Consider the following 20,164-nt stretch of genomic DNA (forward strand, 5'->3'; position numbering starts at 1 on the left):
TACTGAGAGAAAGTTGAAACAATCCTGATAACGGCTGCTTACTGTCCCATCCGCAGTGAGCGGCAGTTGCGACCCAGTGCGGTTCTCTCATCTTGCCCTGCTGCATCACACTATTTTCCTTTGTTCTGCGGCCTCCCCGGCCACTGCAGAGGCTCTTGGGTTCCTGCCAAACCCTGGAGTCAAACGAGCCAATCTGCAGCATCCGGGGTGTGTGGCCTGGTGAGCAGACCTGAGGGAGGCAGGCTTCCCTCAGATCTGCCCGCCATCTATTTAACCCAGCCAACCCTGCACGTGGCAGTCCAGTTGACCAGGAGCGTCACCCACCCTGCCCCCTTCTTTCATTAGTAGCTGCTAACTCATCCCTTTCAGCTAGATGGGCTTTGCTGTGGTCTGTTGATGGTTGCCATATTTGGGGCCAGGAAGGAATTTCCCCTGCGTGGCAGGTTTTGCCTTCCCCATAGCACTAGTCACAACTTTGGCAGTTTAGGTTTAGGTCTTGGGCGGAATCCTATAGTATTTCATCCGTGTGTGTGTGTGTGTGTGTGTGTGTGTGTGTGTGGTGAAGTGGTGACTCATCCCCCTGTTTTTCTCCCAAAGGTGGCGTTAACAGCGTACCCCATTAGATGATTCTGGAGGGAAGGCTCTGGAGGGAAGGGTTGGTTGTGTGGGCTAGCGGGCCATAGAGCTCCCCTCAGCATTTGGGAGCCATCCCCATAAACCTGTGTTTTGTGATGGATCTACCCCCAGATCCCCCATGCCTCAGTCCTCCCAGCAGCTGTTCAAAGAGGGGAAAGGCCATAAGTTTGACTGGGCTAGACAGAGAAGGATCTTTGGATACTGGCTGTTAAAAAAAATAAAAATAAAATCGTTACTATAGTTGTGTTGCCACTGTTATGATTTTGAATGCCATCACTGAAAAAGGAACATCCAAATCTGTGCTGATTTCCAGCAAGAAATATATACACATTCTTCACCCATTACACTGAGCTCCCACAGTAAGTTTCTAATCCTCTGCATATCATTTTGCCACCCACATCTTACTGTGTTCAGCAATCTTTGAAATCTGGCCTGTGCTGGAGGTCCCACAAGCACTCCCTTAATGCTTGCTTGCCATGTTCTGGAGGGACCTCTGCTATTCTCTCATCTGCTAAAGAGGACCTGATCTGGAAAGCTTGCTCCTTTGGAGCACTGCATTGACCCCCACAGCAGGTATGCTTTTTGCTCCACAGATTCTGAAAATACTGCTATAGATCTGCCTCTAAAAATATTAAATAAGCTCTCAAAGATTAAAGCAGCATGGGACCATCCCCAGACTCAAAGAAAATCCTTTTCATATTGACCACATAACGACAGCAAATCACACTCCAGAGATGAGCCAGCTTAAAAAAAGGATTGGGGAGGGGGGGAAGGAAGCTTGACGCCAGAAACCAGAGCCCTTTGGCTGTCTAGAGACAAGGGGAATAAAACTAAGCCAATCAAAGAGGTTTAGGAGATTCCCTGAAAAATCAATGTGTATTTTATTAATTTTTCTTGGGTTTGTCTGGGACTCTGAACTGCCTGTCTGATTCTTGTTCTGAGTACAAGTATAGCAATTTCATTTAGTATCAACTTTCCCCAGATTCCTGAAAAGGAAAGTGTAATGAGAGACAGAGGGGGAAGGGGGGTGGGTGGGAAAGGGGGGAAACAAACGCCAGCTAGAAAGTGCTTCCATCCCAGATCTCAAAAATAAAATAATCTCCCACTTTGTGGCTGTTCATTCATTATAAACTTAGAACAAAATGTTCCATCTCACAATATTTTGCATACTAAATAAAACTCAAGGAGTCTGCCGATCCACAGGGCTGGAACAGGCCTTTATTTGTAGCTTTCTGTCTGAAATGTTTGATCTTCACACAGTGGAGTAGTCTTTTAAGTTGTTTTGCTCTTCCCTCTGGTTCCCTCCTTGCATCTTTCCCTTGCCTTATGAATAACTGCTACTTCTCATTAACCCTTCTGAAGCTGTCACTGCGGTTTCATCAGACCTCATGGTTCCTCCTCTCAGCCTCAGCAGTGTGTCATCTATCAAAGTCAACAACAGAGCGGGAGCAAGGGGAAGAGCGGTATAGCACTCCGGGCATTGCATTTCTGGGACAGAAGAGGTGAAATGCAACACACTGTGCACTGAAGTGCAGGAGAAGGTGACTGTCTTAAATGCACAGCTGGAAAGCATTCTGCATAGTGAGACCTTCGAGGATCACTTGGGGTTGCAATATTCAGGTCTCACCTGCCCTCCGCATGGACTTTATGTTTAGAACACTACTCTAACTTTCATAACTACACTCCATTGATTTTTTCCCCACTGAAAACCAGAATTCTTTGCAAAAGAAAAAGGTGGCACGTGAATATCTGAGGTTCTTTATATGTTGGATCTAACCCTGAGCTCTAATATTCACACCGTTTTCTTAAATTTGAAATCCTGCAACTGTAGATTGCATGTGAAGCAGCAGAAGGTGGAATGTTCACTTTTGCACGGGCTGTGTCCAGAAAGTGGTGTTGGGGGATGAGTGTTCAGACCCCTGGGCTCTCACTTGTGGGGTGCCTCAGGGTTCTGTCCTCTCCCCCATGCTTTTTAATATCTGTATGAAGCCGCTGGGAGAGATCATCAGGGGGTTTGGGCTGGGTGTTCATCAGTATGCAGATGATACCCAGCTCTACCTCTCTTTCAAAACTGAACCAGTGAAGGCGGCGAAGGTCCTGTGTCTGGAGGTGGTTGGAGGATGGATGGTGGCTAACAGATTGAGGTTGAATCCTGACAAGACAGAAGGACTGTTTTTGGGGAACAGGGGGTGGGCGGGTGTGGAGGACTCCCTGGTCCTGAATGGGGTAACTGTGTCCCTGAAGGACCAGGTGTGCAGAGTCATTCTGGACTCACAGCTGTCCAGGGAGGCGCAGGTCAATTCTGTGTCCAGGACAGCTGTCTACCAGCTCCATCTGATACACAGGCTGAGACCCTACCTGCCTGCAGAATGTCTTGCCAGAGTGATGCATGCTTTAGCTATCTCCCGCTTGGACTACTGCAAATGCGCTCTACGTGGGGCTACCTTTGAAGGCAACTTGGAAACTGCAATTAATCCAGCGCCAAGTCGGTGTGGCCATCCATCAGCAGGTAGAGCTGAGTGTCATCAGCATATTGGTGACAACCCAGCTCAAAGCTCCGGACAACCTGGGCAAGGGGGCGCATAAAGATGTTAAAAGCACCAGGGAGAGCATTGCACACTGCGGCACTCCACACACCAAGGAATGGTGCAACGACACCTCCCTCCCTAGCGCCACCCTCTGTCCCCAACCTGAGATAAAAGAGCACGGCCATTGTCGGGCTGTGCCCTGTATCCCCACGTTGGCGAGGCAGTGGTCCAGAAGATCATGATCGACCATATCAAAAGCTGCTGACAAATCTAAGAGAATCAGCAGTCCCGACCTGCCTCAATCCAGTTGTCTACAGAGATCATCCGTTTGGGTGACCAAAGCCATCTCGGTCCTGAAACCAGGATAGAAAGCGGACTGAAATGGATCTAAAGCCACTGTTTCCTTCAGAAACCTGCCAAGCTGTTCAGCAACCGCTCTCTCAATTACCTTACCCAGATATGGAAGATTCGAAACTGGGAGGTAATTGGATAGATCTAAAGGATCTAATGAAGTTTTCTTTAAGAGCGGACGCACCACTGTTTCCTTCAGCTCCCTTGGGAATGTCCCTGTGGCAAGGGACAAATTGATAATTTTAACCAGGGGGATCCACGCGACATTTGGGCATGCCCTAATCAGCCAAGATGGGCACGGATCAGGGAGGCAAGTGGTGGGCCTGCCAGCTCGGAGGAATCTATCCACATCAGCAAGGAGTATCCGATCAAAATGGTCCAACACTGGAACGGAAGACAGTCAAGGGGCCTCCAGTTCTATTACTGTATCTAAATAGGCAGGGAGGTCACAGCGGAGCAACACGACTTCCTCTGCAAAAAAGCTTGCAAATGCCTCACAGCTATGAGTTGAATTTGTGCTTAAATTTGGTTGTCCCTAAGGATGTTATCGACCTAATTATTCTAAAAAGTTGTGCCGGGCGAGAGCTAGCGGATGCAATGGAAGCTGAGAAGTAAGATTTCTTAGCAGCTTTCATAGTCATCTCATAGGCTTTTATAAGCGTCCTATAAGATGTTCTTGAAGCAATGGCTTCTTAAGGCAATGTCTTGCACGAACTGGAGCTTTCTCATGCATCCTAGGGCAAACTACATCATATGATTAATGCTTAAAAAAGTGCATCACACAGAGCTACAATTCCCAGAGGTTCCTGTGAAGTGGGATTGATTATTAAACCACTCCAGGAATTGAGAGTTCTGTGAGAGGAATAGGAGTCTCTGAACAACTCTCAGCACCCTTAACAAACTACAGTTGCCAGGATTTTTTAGGGGAAGCTATGACTGCTTAAAGTGTAATCACAGTGCTTTAAATACATGGTATGAATATGGTCATACTTTAAAGTATTTGAAGTGCAGGGTGAAAACAACCATTTCTGTCATCATAGTGTGTAGCTCCACTTTCAAGCATTGATCTCTGCTTTTGAAGGGTCACTTCATAGGGATACTTGAACAGGACCCAGCTGCTTATAGGAATTGAGCCATACCTATCAAGTAAGCCTAGAACATTATGGCTGCCTGTAATGAAGATTTCTGATAACTACTCCTGACATGTTTCTGTAACTTAAAAAAATAAAACTGCACCAACCATGCAATACTTGATTTCTGCCCATTCAAACTCTAGGACACAGAGTGACCAGTAATATGGGAAACCTCAGGCTAAGGAGCTGAACACACCTTGTTTACATGGTTGAAGGCTAGAAAGGGGTGTGTGAGTATGTGTAGAAACTAGTTTACTGTACAAAGGTAATATTTACATTCATTGCTCCACCCACTTTTGCCTCAAGCCCTGCCAATCACTGGCATGTAGCCCCTATTAAGATTGCTCAGAAAAGAATGTGTCCCTCAGGCTGCAAAAAGCTTCCTCTGCTAGCTCTATACTGCTCAACAGGATCCTGTGCTGGGCTGTGGACTACTGCTCTGTCCCATTTAGTAGTTCTTATTTTACTTTGAGTAGCATTAGTGTTATCTGAGGGTTGGCTTTCCCAGCATCTGACTCTGCCACAAGAAAGGCTGTCAGGGATTTCTTTCTAAGTCTTCTTCAGGCAGAGAAACATCTGCTTCTGACTTAATTCTTTTCCCCTTTCAGCTCCAAGACGCCTTCACAGCTCATAACTGGATGCACTGAAGTCTCTGGGTTTGGCATGGAAAAAGTCAAATAAAACATGTCATGTACACTTTAGGCAGGCAAGAGAAGAGCAGTAGGACAGCTTGCCACACACAGCCTCTGTGGGCTTGTTGTTCTTGCCTCGTGCCTTGTCTCTCTGGGAATGAAGCTATGAAGCTGCCAGGCTGGCTCTGATGTGGTGCACTGGATTATGAAGAAAACCTGCTGGTGGCTGTGGCAGGACGCAAGGAAATGCTGAGATCATCAGCCTTATATTTTTAGAGAACAGTGAAAAGTCATTACTAACAGCTCTGCCAGAAGAATTCAGTCTTCTGTCCTTTTCTACAGCTGCAAAAAATATTGGGGGCTGGGGAATGACAGAGCACTTCCATTTCTGAGCTGAGTTACTCCCTCTATGACCATGTTCCACTCCACTATCAGAAATAGGGCTTCCCTCCATGAAAGCAAAGATTCTCAGGTTGCTGAATTCATACTACTATTACTACTACGGTAGTTACACTACACCAACAGCTAGAATATCTTTTGTTGGCAGTCCTATTCATGACTCTGAAGTTCACACCTCTTTCTTATTCCTAGATAGGAACAAGAATAGGATTGTGCTGGAGCAGTGTTGTAACATACCTATTCCAAGCACCAAGGCAGTCCAGCATTGCAGTCTATCAGCTAAAATTACCCCTGTCTGTCTGGTTATTTATGCCTTTTCAATTTCTGTAATATCTGAGCAGGGCCAGAGTAAGGAGCCAAAAAAGAAGTTAGGTAACATGCAATATAGTTAGACAATTCAGAGCACAAGAGAAAGGAAATTCTGCCCCTGACATTGTTCCAAAACTACCACTTTGCTGAACACTGGATGGCATTTAAAATCCAAACATATATGAACCACAGGGCCTTCTCACTCTGCATAGAAATGGGAGAAGATAATTAGATATATTCTGCTGCAAATACTCTATTGTGTTACCCAAACTCTAGTTAAACTGTTAACTGCAACCTTTAGTCCAAAATATATTCTGCAAAGAAAGAACTTTTGGAAAAGTGTCCCACTCTTTATAGTGCTCTTTTTATCTCTGTCATAACACTGGGTAAAGAGAACTAAAAGAGGCTAGGATACATATCTGATGTAAAAATGCAATGCAACATGACACTCATTAAGTCTTGCCCTCTGGAATAGCTGCCATTCAGAAAAAGGGCATGCATCTGCACAAAATCATGGGGAAATGCCTTGGTAAATGCCTTTTCCTCTTTTTCAACCTATGAGTTAACTTTCCCTGGCATAACCTGTACCTAATAACGTATTTGAACACAACAAATCTTATTTTGGGGGGCTGTAATATGAAATATCATTCAGACAGAAGGCTGTAAGATTACTGCTGACTGTGAAAATTAGCCCATGTACTACTGTTCTATGAGAAACAGGCCAAAGAAACATAACACCGAGTGGCTTTGTCATAAGGACTATGTCACTTCAAAGATTCAGATAAATTAGGTGTATTGAATCCTTGACCTGAATCTCCCCTCAGATTAATCTCCTGTCCATTCCTAACTCCTGAGGGAACATGTTTTCCTGTATACTTGCCCTTCATCTTGTTTCCCTCCTTTCGACAGCTACTCTCTTGCTCGACCAAATAGAAGATGAAATAGGTTGGAGAAAGGTGGAGGTTGCAATTGAGGTGGAGGTTGGAAAGGCAGGGAGTGTGTCTGATACCTAAGGACCTGTGTAACCTCATGACAGTGGTGAGAATGATGGTTCTGTGGTGCTTTTAACCCCTCCTCTGTGGAACGAGGTCAGAATTTTGGAAAGTACAGATCCCATCTGGTAGACTCTGGAATTCTATCCTCATCCATCTATCAAAGTGAACCCCTTTAAGACTCAGCAGCCAGTTCACCACAAAGTCCCAGTTGTGCTATACAGGGCTGGTGGCATGAAGAAAAATGCAATTCTCTACCAGGGGCCATGAGCAGCCAATTCATTTCCCTTTCCTGTCTTCAGTAACATGAGGTTAACTCTATCGTATGATTTCACGGGTGGTTGCGCAAGGTCTTAAACTGGATATAAGAGAATGATTGCCTCCAGTGCTTTTCTTTCACATATTTTCTGCTCCTTTCTTCCCTTTAGCATTAGCATAGATGAGGCCTAACTGTATGCAGCTATCCAATGAACTTTGTAGGGTTTGCACCCTAGATACTGCCTTCCTAGCAAGTAAAATGGGACTGGTTATATGCAGAGGGATGGAATGTTCAGACTTTAGAGAAAGCCATCACTACCAAGAGTGAAGTCAAAATGAGAAGCCAGCATGGGTCTCCAGGATCTGATCCTCTCTGTGTCAGTCAAAGTGTGTCCATACAGGAATAAAATACAAGAAATTCCTACAAAAGGTAGGTACCATTATGCAGAATTTGTGCAACTTTATTTGGTGTGCTATGTTCCACCTACGGTGACCTTACTATTTCCTTTTTCTGTCATTTGGATTAAAATAGATATGCACATTTTGGAACAGTTGCCCAGTGGCTTGAAGACATATTGAAAATGATGCCTCTCAGACCCTGCAATCTGATTTCCTGGCTACTCACAATAGCTAGCTCGGAGGAGGGGTGAGGGAATCTCTACCAACATACCAGGTAGGCTAAAAACAGTGTGCCTGGGAATAAAAACCTGACATCTGGAAAATGTAGAGTAACATGGCTAATGTCCCTCTAGGTCAGGGTCAGGCTGCTGAAGCTGAGTAATGCATTTAAACTGTCAAGTTGTCAAAACCTCTGCTGCATATTCTTACTTATTACTGTCACCTAGGGTCACCCCATGTGGAGTTCCTCCTTGACAACACTGAGACCTCCAGGCCCTCCTGGTGCAGGTCAGGTGAAAAGCTTAGGCAAGGATCCCTAGCTCAGTTTCTGAGACATTAAAGGCAACATGAAAAAGTAATTAATAGAAGAATGAGAAAGTCACACGGGGGCTTGGTGTGTCTTACTACAATGAGAATTCCCTACTCTTTACTGCCTGAAACTCTGTCCTCAGAATTTTTCAGAATCAAGACTCTTTATAGAAGTCTCTCTAAACGTACAGCAAAATTCTAAGACTCACTAAACTTGACATTACATAGGAACTGAGGTGCTACAGAAGATAAATCAGCAGATAACTTCAATAGGAGATAGAAAAGTCAGATACAACTGATATGTTTTTTGCTCTCTGTTACTTGTCTTCCTGGTGCCCCTAAGCAGGAAACTGGCCCATAGCATCAACTGTAGCCAGGAGGCTAACAGTTCAGTTTTGCTACCATAACTAGGACTGAATGATGCTCTTCCTCCATGGCTTCCTCTTAGCCCAAGGGTCGGCAAGGTTTATCTTGCCTGGGTCGGATCGGTCCCGCGGAGATCCCTCCATGGGATGGATTACACGCACACCCGCGATTTCCAGTGTCTGTGCAGACATGATTTCCAGTGCTGTGGAAGCGAGTCCCCTTGCCGCGCCGGTTTAGTGCAGCACACAAGCGGGCAGCTCGGTTCGGGGGTGGCTCATGGGCCAGTCAAACGACCTCCGCAGGCTGCTTCTGGCCCATGGACCTTAGGTTGGTGACCCCTGTCTTAGCCAGTTGTGTTATCCTTTGCTACTCTTGTAGCTACTGCCACTTTGCTCCAGACTTGCCCACTTTAAAATCTTACTCTTATGGCAGAGGTTCCGCCCTCCTTGCTTGGTTGATACAAAAACTGTATGATAACAATTGCAAAGTTATTTACTAGAAACTACTTCTCAAAAATTAGATACAGCTTCTCATAGTGTCAAAATCAACATCGTGACATAATATTAAAATGTAACAACATCTATCAAACCACCTTCTCTCTTCACTTTTACCTGCGCAGGAGAAGCTTGGGATGATTCTTGTTCTCCAGGTTCTTCTCAATCAGATCAGAGAGCAACTGCTTCAGGACGTCAGTGGCATATTCTAGCTTTCCCTGAAGTCCTGTCATGATGAGGGAAGCCACATTGCCACGGTCACGCATGGAGAAACTTCGCTGCGTCTCCAGGGTACGAATGAATGTCAGCAGAAAGACCTTGTTATTGATCAGGTGGGCAAATAGCTTCAAGGCCTTTTCAACATTCTGCTGTCCATTCCCTTGCACCTGTAAAATGGGAAGTGTATCTTCAGGGATCAGTTTAAAGAGTTATGCCTCCTATTTCCAGCCTGGCTTCAACTTTCCAAAAGCTCAGAGTGTGGCCCTACAAAGTACATCAATCAATCTAATTTTATTGTTCTAGCCAAAGGACATGTAGCAACAGTACCAATACAGACCATACATCAATAATATGAGCCACCATCCATGAAAGGTTACCAGATACACCAACGAACTCAAATTCAGCTTTATTTCAAATTAATTAAACTTCCAAATCAGCACAACAATTTTATCTAACTCCTTTTTCCTCCTTTTTTGGGGTGGTGGTGAAGCCAATGCATAGAGGGCCACCCTGTGTGTTACAAATATATTATTGTCACTCAGAAGAACCGATCTATTTCTGCTTGCTTGTGTGAGCAAAGGTTTCAGAAAGTGATCTCTTGTCTCTCTATATATGGGGCAAGCTAGCAGATAAAGAGTGATGTCTCCCACCGAAGGTTGACCACAAAGTTGGTTCGCGTATGGGACCTTATTGCTAAGAAGTACATTATATTGTCTGTGCACTGAGGTTAAAAGCCCACTAAGTGGCACGTGAATTGTGCATCGGTTGCACAAAAGTGACACTCCCACTGGCAAATTAATTACTAATTTAGGCAACTGCTTTATTGTGAAATGGCAGTAAAACAAACAACAAAAAAGCATTCAGGCTTTCCCACTAGTCCTGTTTGTAAGTAATTCATTATGAGTCAAAATGATAAAGCACTGAGCATAATTCTCCAAAGTTTTCAGTGACTTATGTGTTCAAGTTGCTCACGTTATGTAACTAAGCAGCTGTGTAATTGGCAGCACATTCATCACTACTATAGCTTTTTGGGGAAATGGTAAATAAAAGAAGTAGCAAGCATCAATATTTGCTTGCTATTTTGTGATGTAAATAGAGAAAGCAAGGCACGACTGATTACTTAAACACCCATAATATCAAATCATATAGGTAGGTTGAAAGAGGTCCTGCCATTCATGTCATACAACCTTCCCATATGTAGACCAATGTTTTAGAGCAATAAATAATTAAAAAGTGTATGAGTGGGTTAAACCTTAGTTAGGCTTAATTTTCAATCAATCAAATTTAGCTTTGTTCATGACCTTTTCATACTAGTCTATAACTGCTCTCTTACTAGGGACAAGGAGATTTGCATACAAGCTGTTTAGGCTTAGTAGTAAAATAAGAAGTGTTGTGTTAAGTCCACCAAGAACACTCCCTTGGCAAGCCTGTCAAAATGCATGAGATTTGTACTACAGCACATTTTCACCATTGGGCTTGGTCAATTTTCTTTTTATTGTAAAAGCACACTTGAAAAATAAAACCTAGTGTATATTTCTTTCACTTAACTTAGGTCTGATCCTCCAAGCCCAGGTCTTCAAAATACTACCACTTGAGCTACGAACAGTAGCTACCAGGCTTGTTTTAATAAGAGCCCCAGAGAAGGACTTTATATATTGATCAATAAGTTAAACAGCTATCGGCAGTGTACTGCAGAAGTACAGTAGGACAACAAAGCTGTTAATCTACCCTATATGCAGACCTTGAATTTTCTCTGCCATCATGTGTAACCTTTTTGCAAACTGCAGGTAGGAAGAGGCAGGCTGCAGAGTTCCTTACATTCTACAGCAGAATCTTGACTGACAAGGCAAAGGGGACATGGAAATGTTTGTACAGGACCCAGCAGCCGCAAAAATGAAATGCAAACAGCTTCACAGGACTATTGAGGCATGGGCATTTCCATGTTATTACTCTCACAAAGGCAGCATATGCGACTAATGGACAGAAATGCAACTGATGGCACTGCTTCTTTTTTTATTTTTCCATGGTCAAATGCCAGCAGCAGCATTTTCATACTGAATAATGGGTTCCATCTGCTCCTGCACTTGCTTTATCTATATAAAAAGTAACTCAAAATTGGGGTAGCTGGCAACACAGTTTTTCAGCGGACAAAGCCGAAGGTATGTGACCAAGGTCTTGTGTCCAAGGGCTCTGCCAAGCAGAGGAAGAGATGTTGAAAATTTGAGAAGTTGTTTGGTTTTGTTCTTTGCAAAACAGGAGAGTTCTTTTCCTTGGGACACAAGCAGACTGTAATTTTTTCCTGACACCCTCATTCTCTGGTTTTCTTTCAACAAGCAGAGAATTAAAGAAACAGCTTTAAACAGCTGCTGGTTATGGAGCTTTAGCAACTCGGGGTGCAGGGAATAGTAGGCTTGCAGCCACACAGAAGAAATCAAGAAGAAAGCAAACTGCATGTAAACTACATAAAACACAAGCCTTTTGTTACAGTGAACTTGAGTGTTCAATGTGCTTAGCTTAGCACTTCTAATAAGATTCAGCGTGGGAGGCAGAAAGGTGCTTTCACAGCTGTGTAGGTTTCAATCTAGCTTCCTAGTGGGAACCTGGGAAGCAACAATGCTTGTTACCTGATGAAACAGAAACAGGGAGAATGTGCTGCTATTCCATTACCTCTAGTTCACGCAGGACAGGATGGTCCTCTATGCCAGGGAAGAGGACCCTCATGGCATATGTGCGATAGTCAAGGTACGGGATCCCTGAGCGGTCCAGGTCGCTGGTTAACTCATTGATGTCTGTCTGCAGCTCTGCAAAAGCTATTAGAGAAAGGGAGGGAGAAAGACAAGACAATCAGAAGTGAGTACTGGAAATGCAGGATGCAGTACAAGCAACCAAGGACTGCAAATGAGCCAGCTCAGGGAAGCTCGTTTACTCTAGACCTCTCTGTGTCACTCAGACATGCCCTCAAGCTGGGAGCCACTTCCCCAGCATGAGAGAGAAAGAGAAGCACAATGCAAAGAACAGATGCTGAGAACAAAACAGACTTGCTAATTTGTATGCTGTTCACACCTTGTATGTAAGCACTGAAAATGCCTTGGAAGGCACTAGATAAAAATAAAGATCCTATTTTTAAATCACTGTACTGTGCAGCTTCTCTTTCACAGTCACTCACTCTATCCACACCTCATCCTAAATGGTGTTTTTTTTGCTGGGGCTAGCACATGGATTCCGCCCCCATGCTATGCAGCTTAAATGGCATTAGCCAGTGCCCAGGAAGAAAACAATGCTTTCAAGTGGGGGGAGGCGAACTGCAGGTGTAAAGGATTGCAACAGGCTTCATGCAATGGGCTTTTGATGTGCATAGGGAAAGAGTACAAAAACTCTAAATGCTGGCGGCAGTGCAACATGTTTTATGGCAGTGTGCTTGTACAATATATCCAGTCCTTCCTCCCTCCTCTTCAAGGAGGAAGGACTGCAGAAACATTCTGCGCACATGGCAGCATCACCTGTCCTGCCTCCAACATGTTAAGTGTTGGCATAACAGCACTGTGCGAATGAGGATGCTCTCCTAAGACACACACACTGGAGAGGCTTGTTCTGGTGAATGTAAACTGGCCCTAAGATGCAAACATAATTGCATACTTGTTTGTAGAAAATACCAGTGCTGATTAGGGGGTGTTTCTTTGCCCTTGTTAAAATCTGCTATGGTAAAAGACAGCAGACTTCCCTGCTGAACAAGTTAATGTTATTTGCATTTCTTCACAAATGAGAACTTTGCTGGTGCTTAGGGTGGTCATGGGTCCTACTCTATAAGGGATAGTTCTATATTTGAAGCTGTAAAAGATGAAGATCTATAAGGAGAATGAGCAAGGACCTTGAAGTTCCTCACCAGGGAGTCCCTCCCTGGGTCACAGTCTTTACTATGGTGAGTTATATCTTATTTCTATATAAATTATAGCAATTTCCCCCTAAATCTGCATCTAAATATATAAATTAGCACTCTTGTTCTCTTTTTTAGCAATGCAAAATTGATCACCCTACTAGTGTTTCCCTGTCATGTGACAAAGGGATAGCATAACTTTCAGAACTGCAGGTTTTTTTGCTGGGGGTGGGTGAGAGAATCCTACCTTGTGAAAATTGCATATTAACCTTTGCTGAATAATTTCTTGAGCATTCAGTTCCAATTTGCAGTGAGAGAAGAATATACAATAGGAAAACACTACAATATACCCTGCAGGTGGAATTTTGTTAGCAAGGGGTTTAAGGGAACAAGCAATTGTTGCAGAATAACCATACCAGGTAGTCTAACACAGGCATCCCCAAACTGCAGCCCTCCAGATGTTTTGGCCTATAACTCCCATGATCCCTAGCTAACAGGACCAGTGGTCGGGGAAGATGGGAATTGTAGTCCAAAACATCTGGAAGGCCGAAGTTTGGGGATGCCTGGTCTAACATATTAATATTTTAGCTTTATTAAATAATTATTGAGATAAAATATTTTTTTAAAAATAATAATAGATAAGGGCCTGATGCTTGTCAGTGTGTTTGTGCTCACTTGCCACAACACTGGAAGGTAGGAGTAACACTGTTTCCCAGTGATCAACTGGATAAAATATGGTACTGCCTGCATTCTGTTTGTTTTATCACCAAAAGTAAAGACTAACTCCACCACCACCGCCCTGCCCCATAAAAGTTGCACATTCAGGATGGGACCTAACTAAAACCCTGAGAGGTCTAGATACCCAGAACATGCCCACCCACACTTGGCTATTGTCTTCCACTGTAGACTTTTGGTCAGTGCGGAGTGGCTCAAGACAGCTTGCTCTTGCTTGATGAGATAAGCTTACATTCAAATTAGTCTCTATAACACTGCTTGGGAGACCATACTGGGGTCGTCTTGCTTGTGGAAACCTGAATGAGAAGCTAGATGACACGGTAAAATATGAAGATGTGGGGTGATTGCATTAATGAGTTTTCAAATCTCCAAGATCTCAGAAATGTTTTAGAGGACCTTTAGGTCCTGTTGTGCAATCCTAACAATTTCCCTCAGACACATGCCCCATTGAGTTCAATGGGACTTATTCCCAGGTAAGTTGGTATAGGATTTCAACCCTATCGACTTATCTGGGGAAAAGTTTTATTTAATTTACTGGTGCTTCCCTTTATAGGACTGACATTTATATGGCAACTCTGTAAAAATTGTTCTATTGCTCACCTATGACTACTGCTGAGAAGAGTTAGTTTTTGATCTGCAACAGCACTGTCTGAAAATAAATGTCTTGATTCTTAATTAGACTTCAGTCTAACAAGAGTGTTCTGCTTCTTTGTCCTTTTTGCTTTGAAATGTGTTTCATTTAAAAAAGAAAACACCCCAAACCAACAAACTGCACATCTCAGTCACCTTTGAGTGCTACATTCTCAGAGTTATATGTACCCTGCTGAGGACGCACAATAAGTGTCTTCATGCAAATGCCTAAGGAAGAACAATAATCTGCTGCTCACCTGAAAGGAGTCATAATGAACACTTGGAATGGCTCAAACTTTTTTTAAAAGTCTCTACAGTAAATGTTTGAAAAAAGTTTGATTTTTATTTTTTTACTAAGCACCTTCCATCAATGTCTTGCCTGCTTTGCCCAAGACAGGGGGCAGAAGAACAGGGAGGTGATGGCACTCACGAGCTTGCCTTTGAACTGTTCACAACCATGGCTCAGAAATGAACTCCTGGGCTCTCAAAAGCTCACTTCAAAGGATAAATGGACTTTTAGTACCCCCCCCCCCAATTTTCAAATCCTTTTCTGGCTCAGACCAATAACCAGATCATAGAAGGCCCTCTGCCCTGTCCGCAAAGCAACCTCCCTAACTTTCCAAATGTAATCTCAGTGTCCCTTAAAAGGGCTACAAATCCCAAGACTATGGAAGCCCTGGTGCATCGTGGAGCCTACCATAGAATCAAAGAATCATAATTTTTTAGAGTTGGAAGAGACCCTGGGATCATCTAGTCCAACCTCCTGCAATGCAAGAATATGCAGCTGTCCCATACAGGGATTGAACCTGCAACTTTGGCATTATCAGCACCACACTCTAATTTGAGATATCCTAACTGTATTGGTTTGAGAAGAGGACCCATCCCCCTTGCCATTCAGAACATTACAACATGGAATGTGTTCATCTCTATTTCCCAATGAAAAATATTTAAACAGTATTTAAAAAGCAGTCAAGAGTGAGAAAGTCCTACTCTTCTTCTTCTTCTTCTTCAAAAAAAATCCCTTTCAATGTTTGCTTTGGGGTGAAACAGGAATACTAGATACCGTGTTTCTCATATTATAAGACATGTCTTATATTTATTTTTTCCTCAAAAAAACACACTATGGCTTATTTTCAAGGGATGTCTTATTTTTTTCCTCCTCCTGCCGCGGCCAGCATTGCTGCTGCGCCTATCACTATGTCTTATTTTCGGGGTATGGCTTATATTCCTTGAATGCTTAAAAATCCTGCTATGTCTTATTTTATGGGTATGTCTTAAAATATGAGAAACAGGGTAGGAAATGATTTTTTATTTTTTTATTGTGCAAAATACAGGCAAGAAACTCCACATCTACTTCCAGACTTAGGCCTCCCCCTCCCCCCCACTGGGTGGTCTGCGCTCCTATTCAGTGTTCTAAAGTGTAAAAATGTGTGAATTCACTCACTAACTCTGTCAGTCACCAAGGGCAGCAAATTATTTTTCTGTCTGGTTCTAACTCACTCCATGTAACACTTGGATCATTGCAAGGTTTCAGGCTTTCCTAACATCCACATAAAATGCCTTCAGGAAAGGGTCAGCAGACAGCAAGGCCTAATGACCTGGCACCAACAAACTCTATACATGTTGCTTAAATAGGATCAAGGGCTAATCCTGTTCTCCACACATTTGTCAGGCAAAGGGTGTCTCTGCATCCAATACTCTCCTTACTGCACTCCCTTGCATACAGACATCACGGGAGAGCTCTGAGCCTCTCCGGCTGCAAATGGGGGCATTTTATGAGTGGGTGTGTTTGAGAGAGATTGACCAAATGTTTATTTGACAGCTGTACATGAGCTTAGGCCCTGTTAAATTCACACCAGATCAAAGGCAAGAGGGTAAGCAGGAGGCAGTTACCACGGAAACAAGGCTTGGTACTGTTCAGCACTGGAGATGTATTCAGTCAACAGGGAAAAGTTATGTTAGGCAAAACAGATGTGCTAAGAAATATGTGTGTATTTATGAAAACGGCAATGTTATGTGTGAAATGGTTCATCCTAGTGTCTGCAGGTTTCTTCCATCCTGATTCGATGAATGTTTACTTGGAAATAAGCCCCACAGTGTTCAGTGGACTTTGTTCCAAGTAAGTGTGCAGAGAAGGGATGCGGGTGGCGCTGTGGTCTAAACCACTGAGCCTAGGGCTTGCCAATCAGAAGGTCGGCAGTTTGAATCCCCGCGACGGGGTGAGCTCCTAATACTCGATCCCAGCTCCTGCCCACCTAACAATTCGAAAGCACGTCAAGTGCAAGTAGATAAATAGGTACTGCTCTGGCGGGAAGGTAAATGGCGTTTCTGTGCGCTGCTCTGGTTCGCCAGAAGTGGCTTAGTCATGCTGGCCACATGACCCAGTAACTGTCTTTGGACAAACACCGGCTCCCTCAGCCTATAGAGCGAGATGAGCGCTGCAACCTGAGTTGTCCGCAACTGGACCTAACAGTCAGGAGTACCTTTATCTTTAAGTGCGCGGAGAATGCAGACCTAATGCGTGATTATGGCAGTCTATCATCTTCTATAACAGGCATCCCCAAACTTCGGCCCTCAAGATGTTTTGGATTACAATTCCCATCTTCCCCGACCACTGGTCCTGTTAGCTAGGGATCTGCATGCATATACATGGCAGGTACTACCTGCCCCACTTAATGGGCCACTGGAACCATCGAATGCCTGCTGTAATACGTTTTCTACGCACTTCAAGGACAAAACTGTTTGCCTTCATACTCATCTTGATGCAGCTGCTAATATTGTGTCCAGTAAGCCATACTGTGTGTGGTTTCATCCGATTCTATGAGATCAATTCCTGTGATTGAGACCTGAGGATATGGATAAGATGCTTCTGGTTGTCCATCCCACTGCTTGCTCTTTTGACCCTTGCCCATCCTGGGTTGTTCATACAAGTTTCTGGGGTGCTGACTGGCAGTTCAGCTGCAGGCACTTATGGAGGAAGCAAATTGTCTGGACCCAATTCTAGTCTGGGTTCAGGCCTGGGTTTGGGGAGTACAACCCTACTGCTACTATTGGATCTCAGTAGCTTTTGATACCATCAACCCATGGTATCTTCATGGACCATCTCTGGGGGTAGGGAGCCGGAGGCACCATTTACAGTGGTTCTACTCCTATCTGCATGGCTACCACCAGAGACTAGCATTGATGGACTACATATTGTGCACTGCTTTTCCCCAAAGCTATTTAACATCTATATGAAGTCATTGGGAGGTATCATCAGGATATATGGGTCACTATGAAACTCAGCTCTACTTTTCTATTAAATATGAGTCAGGAGAAGCCATGCATAAGCTGAACTAGCACCTGGATGTATTGGTGGAATGGATGAGAAAGAGTAGACTGATGGAACCTGCTAAGAAGGAACATTGTGGGTAAGTTGTTCCCAGGTCTGAGGATTGGGGAGTTTCTAGATGGGGCTGCACTCCCTCTGAAAGAACAGATACACAGTTTAGGGGTTCTCTTGGAACCACATTTGTCCATGGACTCCCAGGTGACCTCTGTGGCAAAGAATGCCCATCCCCAGCCATGGCTGGTACATCAACTGAGCCATTTTCTGGACTTCAGTAATTTGGCCCCATGACATGTTAATAATGCAAGTTTTAAGACTGTACATACAAAGCCCTAAATCATTCTGGACCAGGTTACCTGGGAAATTGTTTTCCCCTTCATTGCTCAGTAGGGACAATTAAAATTAGCAAATGCAACCCAGTTAGTTTTGCCATAGGTTGGTGATTATCAGCTTGTGGTAACATGTCTCAGGTCTTGATTCCTATGTTCCACCTGGTTTTCTGTCCAGCCAAGACAGGCTCAGGAGAGCTGCTGCTGGCCAGGCAAGTTGACACCATCAGTTTGAGACCATGAAACAGATGCCTTAGTCATTTGTTAATGGACACCACATACTGTATATCAATAACCTAAGGAGAAGGGATCTAGATCAAGAATACACAGCTTCCCACAGTCTTCTGGAACTGATCTCCATGATGCACTTTCCTTCATTCACAAATTATGCCACTGTCAGTGCAACAAGGGAAACTCCTTTTCACTGATAAGGAACTTCTCTGGATCCCTTTGATGCCTCTGTCAAATTGTGCTAGGCAGTGCTGCAAATATACTTTTTGTGAAAGACACATGCACAAGCCCTTGCTTAAGTAGACCCTTTCTCACGTGTCATTAGACATTATAAGATTAGTGGAGGTGGTACTACTGACCTTCTTTGCATTCAAGTGCCACCCGAGACTCTAGGTTGTCCATCTGCATCTGTAGCCTCTTGAGGGTTAGGTCGTTTTCACGAGATTTGCGCTTGTAGGCAATGAGGACAATAATGACGATGATGAGAAGAAGGCTGCCTCCTGCTGCAATGCTGACAATAGCTGGCAAGGTGAGGAGGCTGTCTGAGATCACATTCACTGAGCCAGGGGAGAAGATGATGCCACCTACATGCACCTAGTCAAGCAAAAGACATTGGACATAGTCATCAAACTTTATTGCAGTGCTTTCAAGGAGAGTGATCTAGGGAGAAGATACCTACTTAGGAAGGAGGCCATGCCAACTGTTGTGCAAAGCACCAAACAGCTTCAACAGTCTGCTTCAGAGGAAGACCTCAGGGCTGACCCTTGCCTGTCCCACCACCTCCACTCCTGGCAGAGAAGCAGTGCCTGCATTGGTGCCGATTTCAGGAGAGAGCTTGCCAAAATCACATAGGAACTTGTGGACCATGCAACATCTTACTCAAAATCAGTGGTGATGCCAGCACAACTTATCTGCTGGTGGTTCAGGCAGTAGCAGCAGTGGCAGGACAGTACCTCCCATTTTGCCTCGAGCATCAAAACAGGGTGGGCCACCCCCAGAAAGACCCTGAGAATTTCTAATACAGGCTCTAAATGTGTCTCTCTGCTGATCTGCAAAGGAACTGATCTACGGAAAGAAACTTCTATTTTTGCGCCAGTGGTCATCTTCACATGATTTTTCTTTAGAAATGTGTGTCATCAAGGACTAGTACCAGACAGAGATCCCCTGCCCATGTCAGATCTGCTCTGGGAATAATTCCCAAAGACCCACTATGCCTTCAGAGGGCACACAGTCTTCTGCCAAATCACAGACACCCCTTGCATGGTCTATCTACAGAGAGAAAGGGCACAGCCTACTTGAAAGACAGAAAAGGCTTCAAGTTGTGATAAATGCGTCATCCCGGCACTATCTCTGGCTTTGTTCTGATTATCTGATGGCTCCGTTTGACTTTCATTTCACAACCTTTCAGCTTCCTTTTGTAAACCATGGACATTAGAGACAGAATGACAATTTCATTGACAAAGAAGTTTAAAGAGGGAGTAGGAAAGAAGAGAGGAAAAACAAAAGAGATGGAATGGCAGGGCCTGTGGTAAACCATGGGATTGTGGCAGAATAAACAGATAGACAGTTAAGGATGGACTAAGTTTTGCAGAACATGCCATGGCCTCTGAAAAGTGCAGATACTAATGGGAAAGGGCTATGTTACAGTGGTATTTCAACAGGGAGCTGTTATGACTTGGCACCAGAGAGTGTAAGACACAAAGCAGATAAGGTTTTACTAGATCCCAACAAAATAAACTTGGAAGATCTTTAGGCAGGTTTGATTAAAGGACCAACTTCTTTGGGGGAATTGA

General features: G+C 44.0%; 1 protein-coding gene across 4 annotated transcripts in view; it reads right to left on the reverse strand.

Annotated features, from left to right (window-relative positions):
- The window catches only part of PLXNA2 (plexin A2), a 417,253-nt gene that overhangs the window by 50,840 nt on the left and 346,249 nt on the right, over window positions 1–20,164 (reverse strand). For 3 of the 4 annotated variants that reach the window (XM_060277140.1, XM_035123148.2, XM_060277141.1), the window contains exons 20-22: window positions 18,731–18,965; window positions 11,912–12,054; window positions 9,143–9,411 (exon numbers count right to left, since the gene is read on the reverse strand). In XM_060277140.1, the coding sequence (XP_060133123.1) occupies window positions 9,143–9,411; window positions 11,912–12,054; window positions 18,731–18,965 (647 nt within the window). Of the gene's footprint in view, window positions 1–9,142; window positions 9,412–11,911; window positions 12,055–18,730; window positions 18,966–20,164 lie in introns of those variants that run through there. The other variant, XM_060277142.1, reaches the window with a different exon arrangement.

The sequence above is a fragment of the Zootoca vivipara genome, chromosome 7 (genome assembly GCF_963506605.1).
Source record: "Zootoca vivipara chromosome 7, rZooViv1.1, whole genome shotgun sequence".
Taxonomy (NCBI): Eukaryota; Metazoa; Chordata; class Lepidosauria; order Squamata; family Lacertidae; genus Zootoca; species Zootoca vivipara.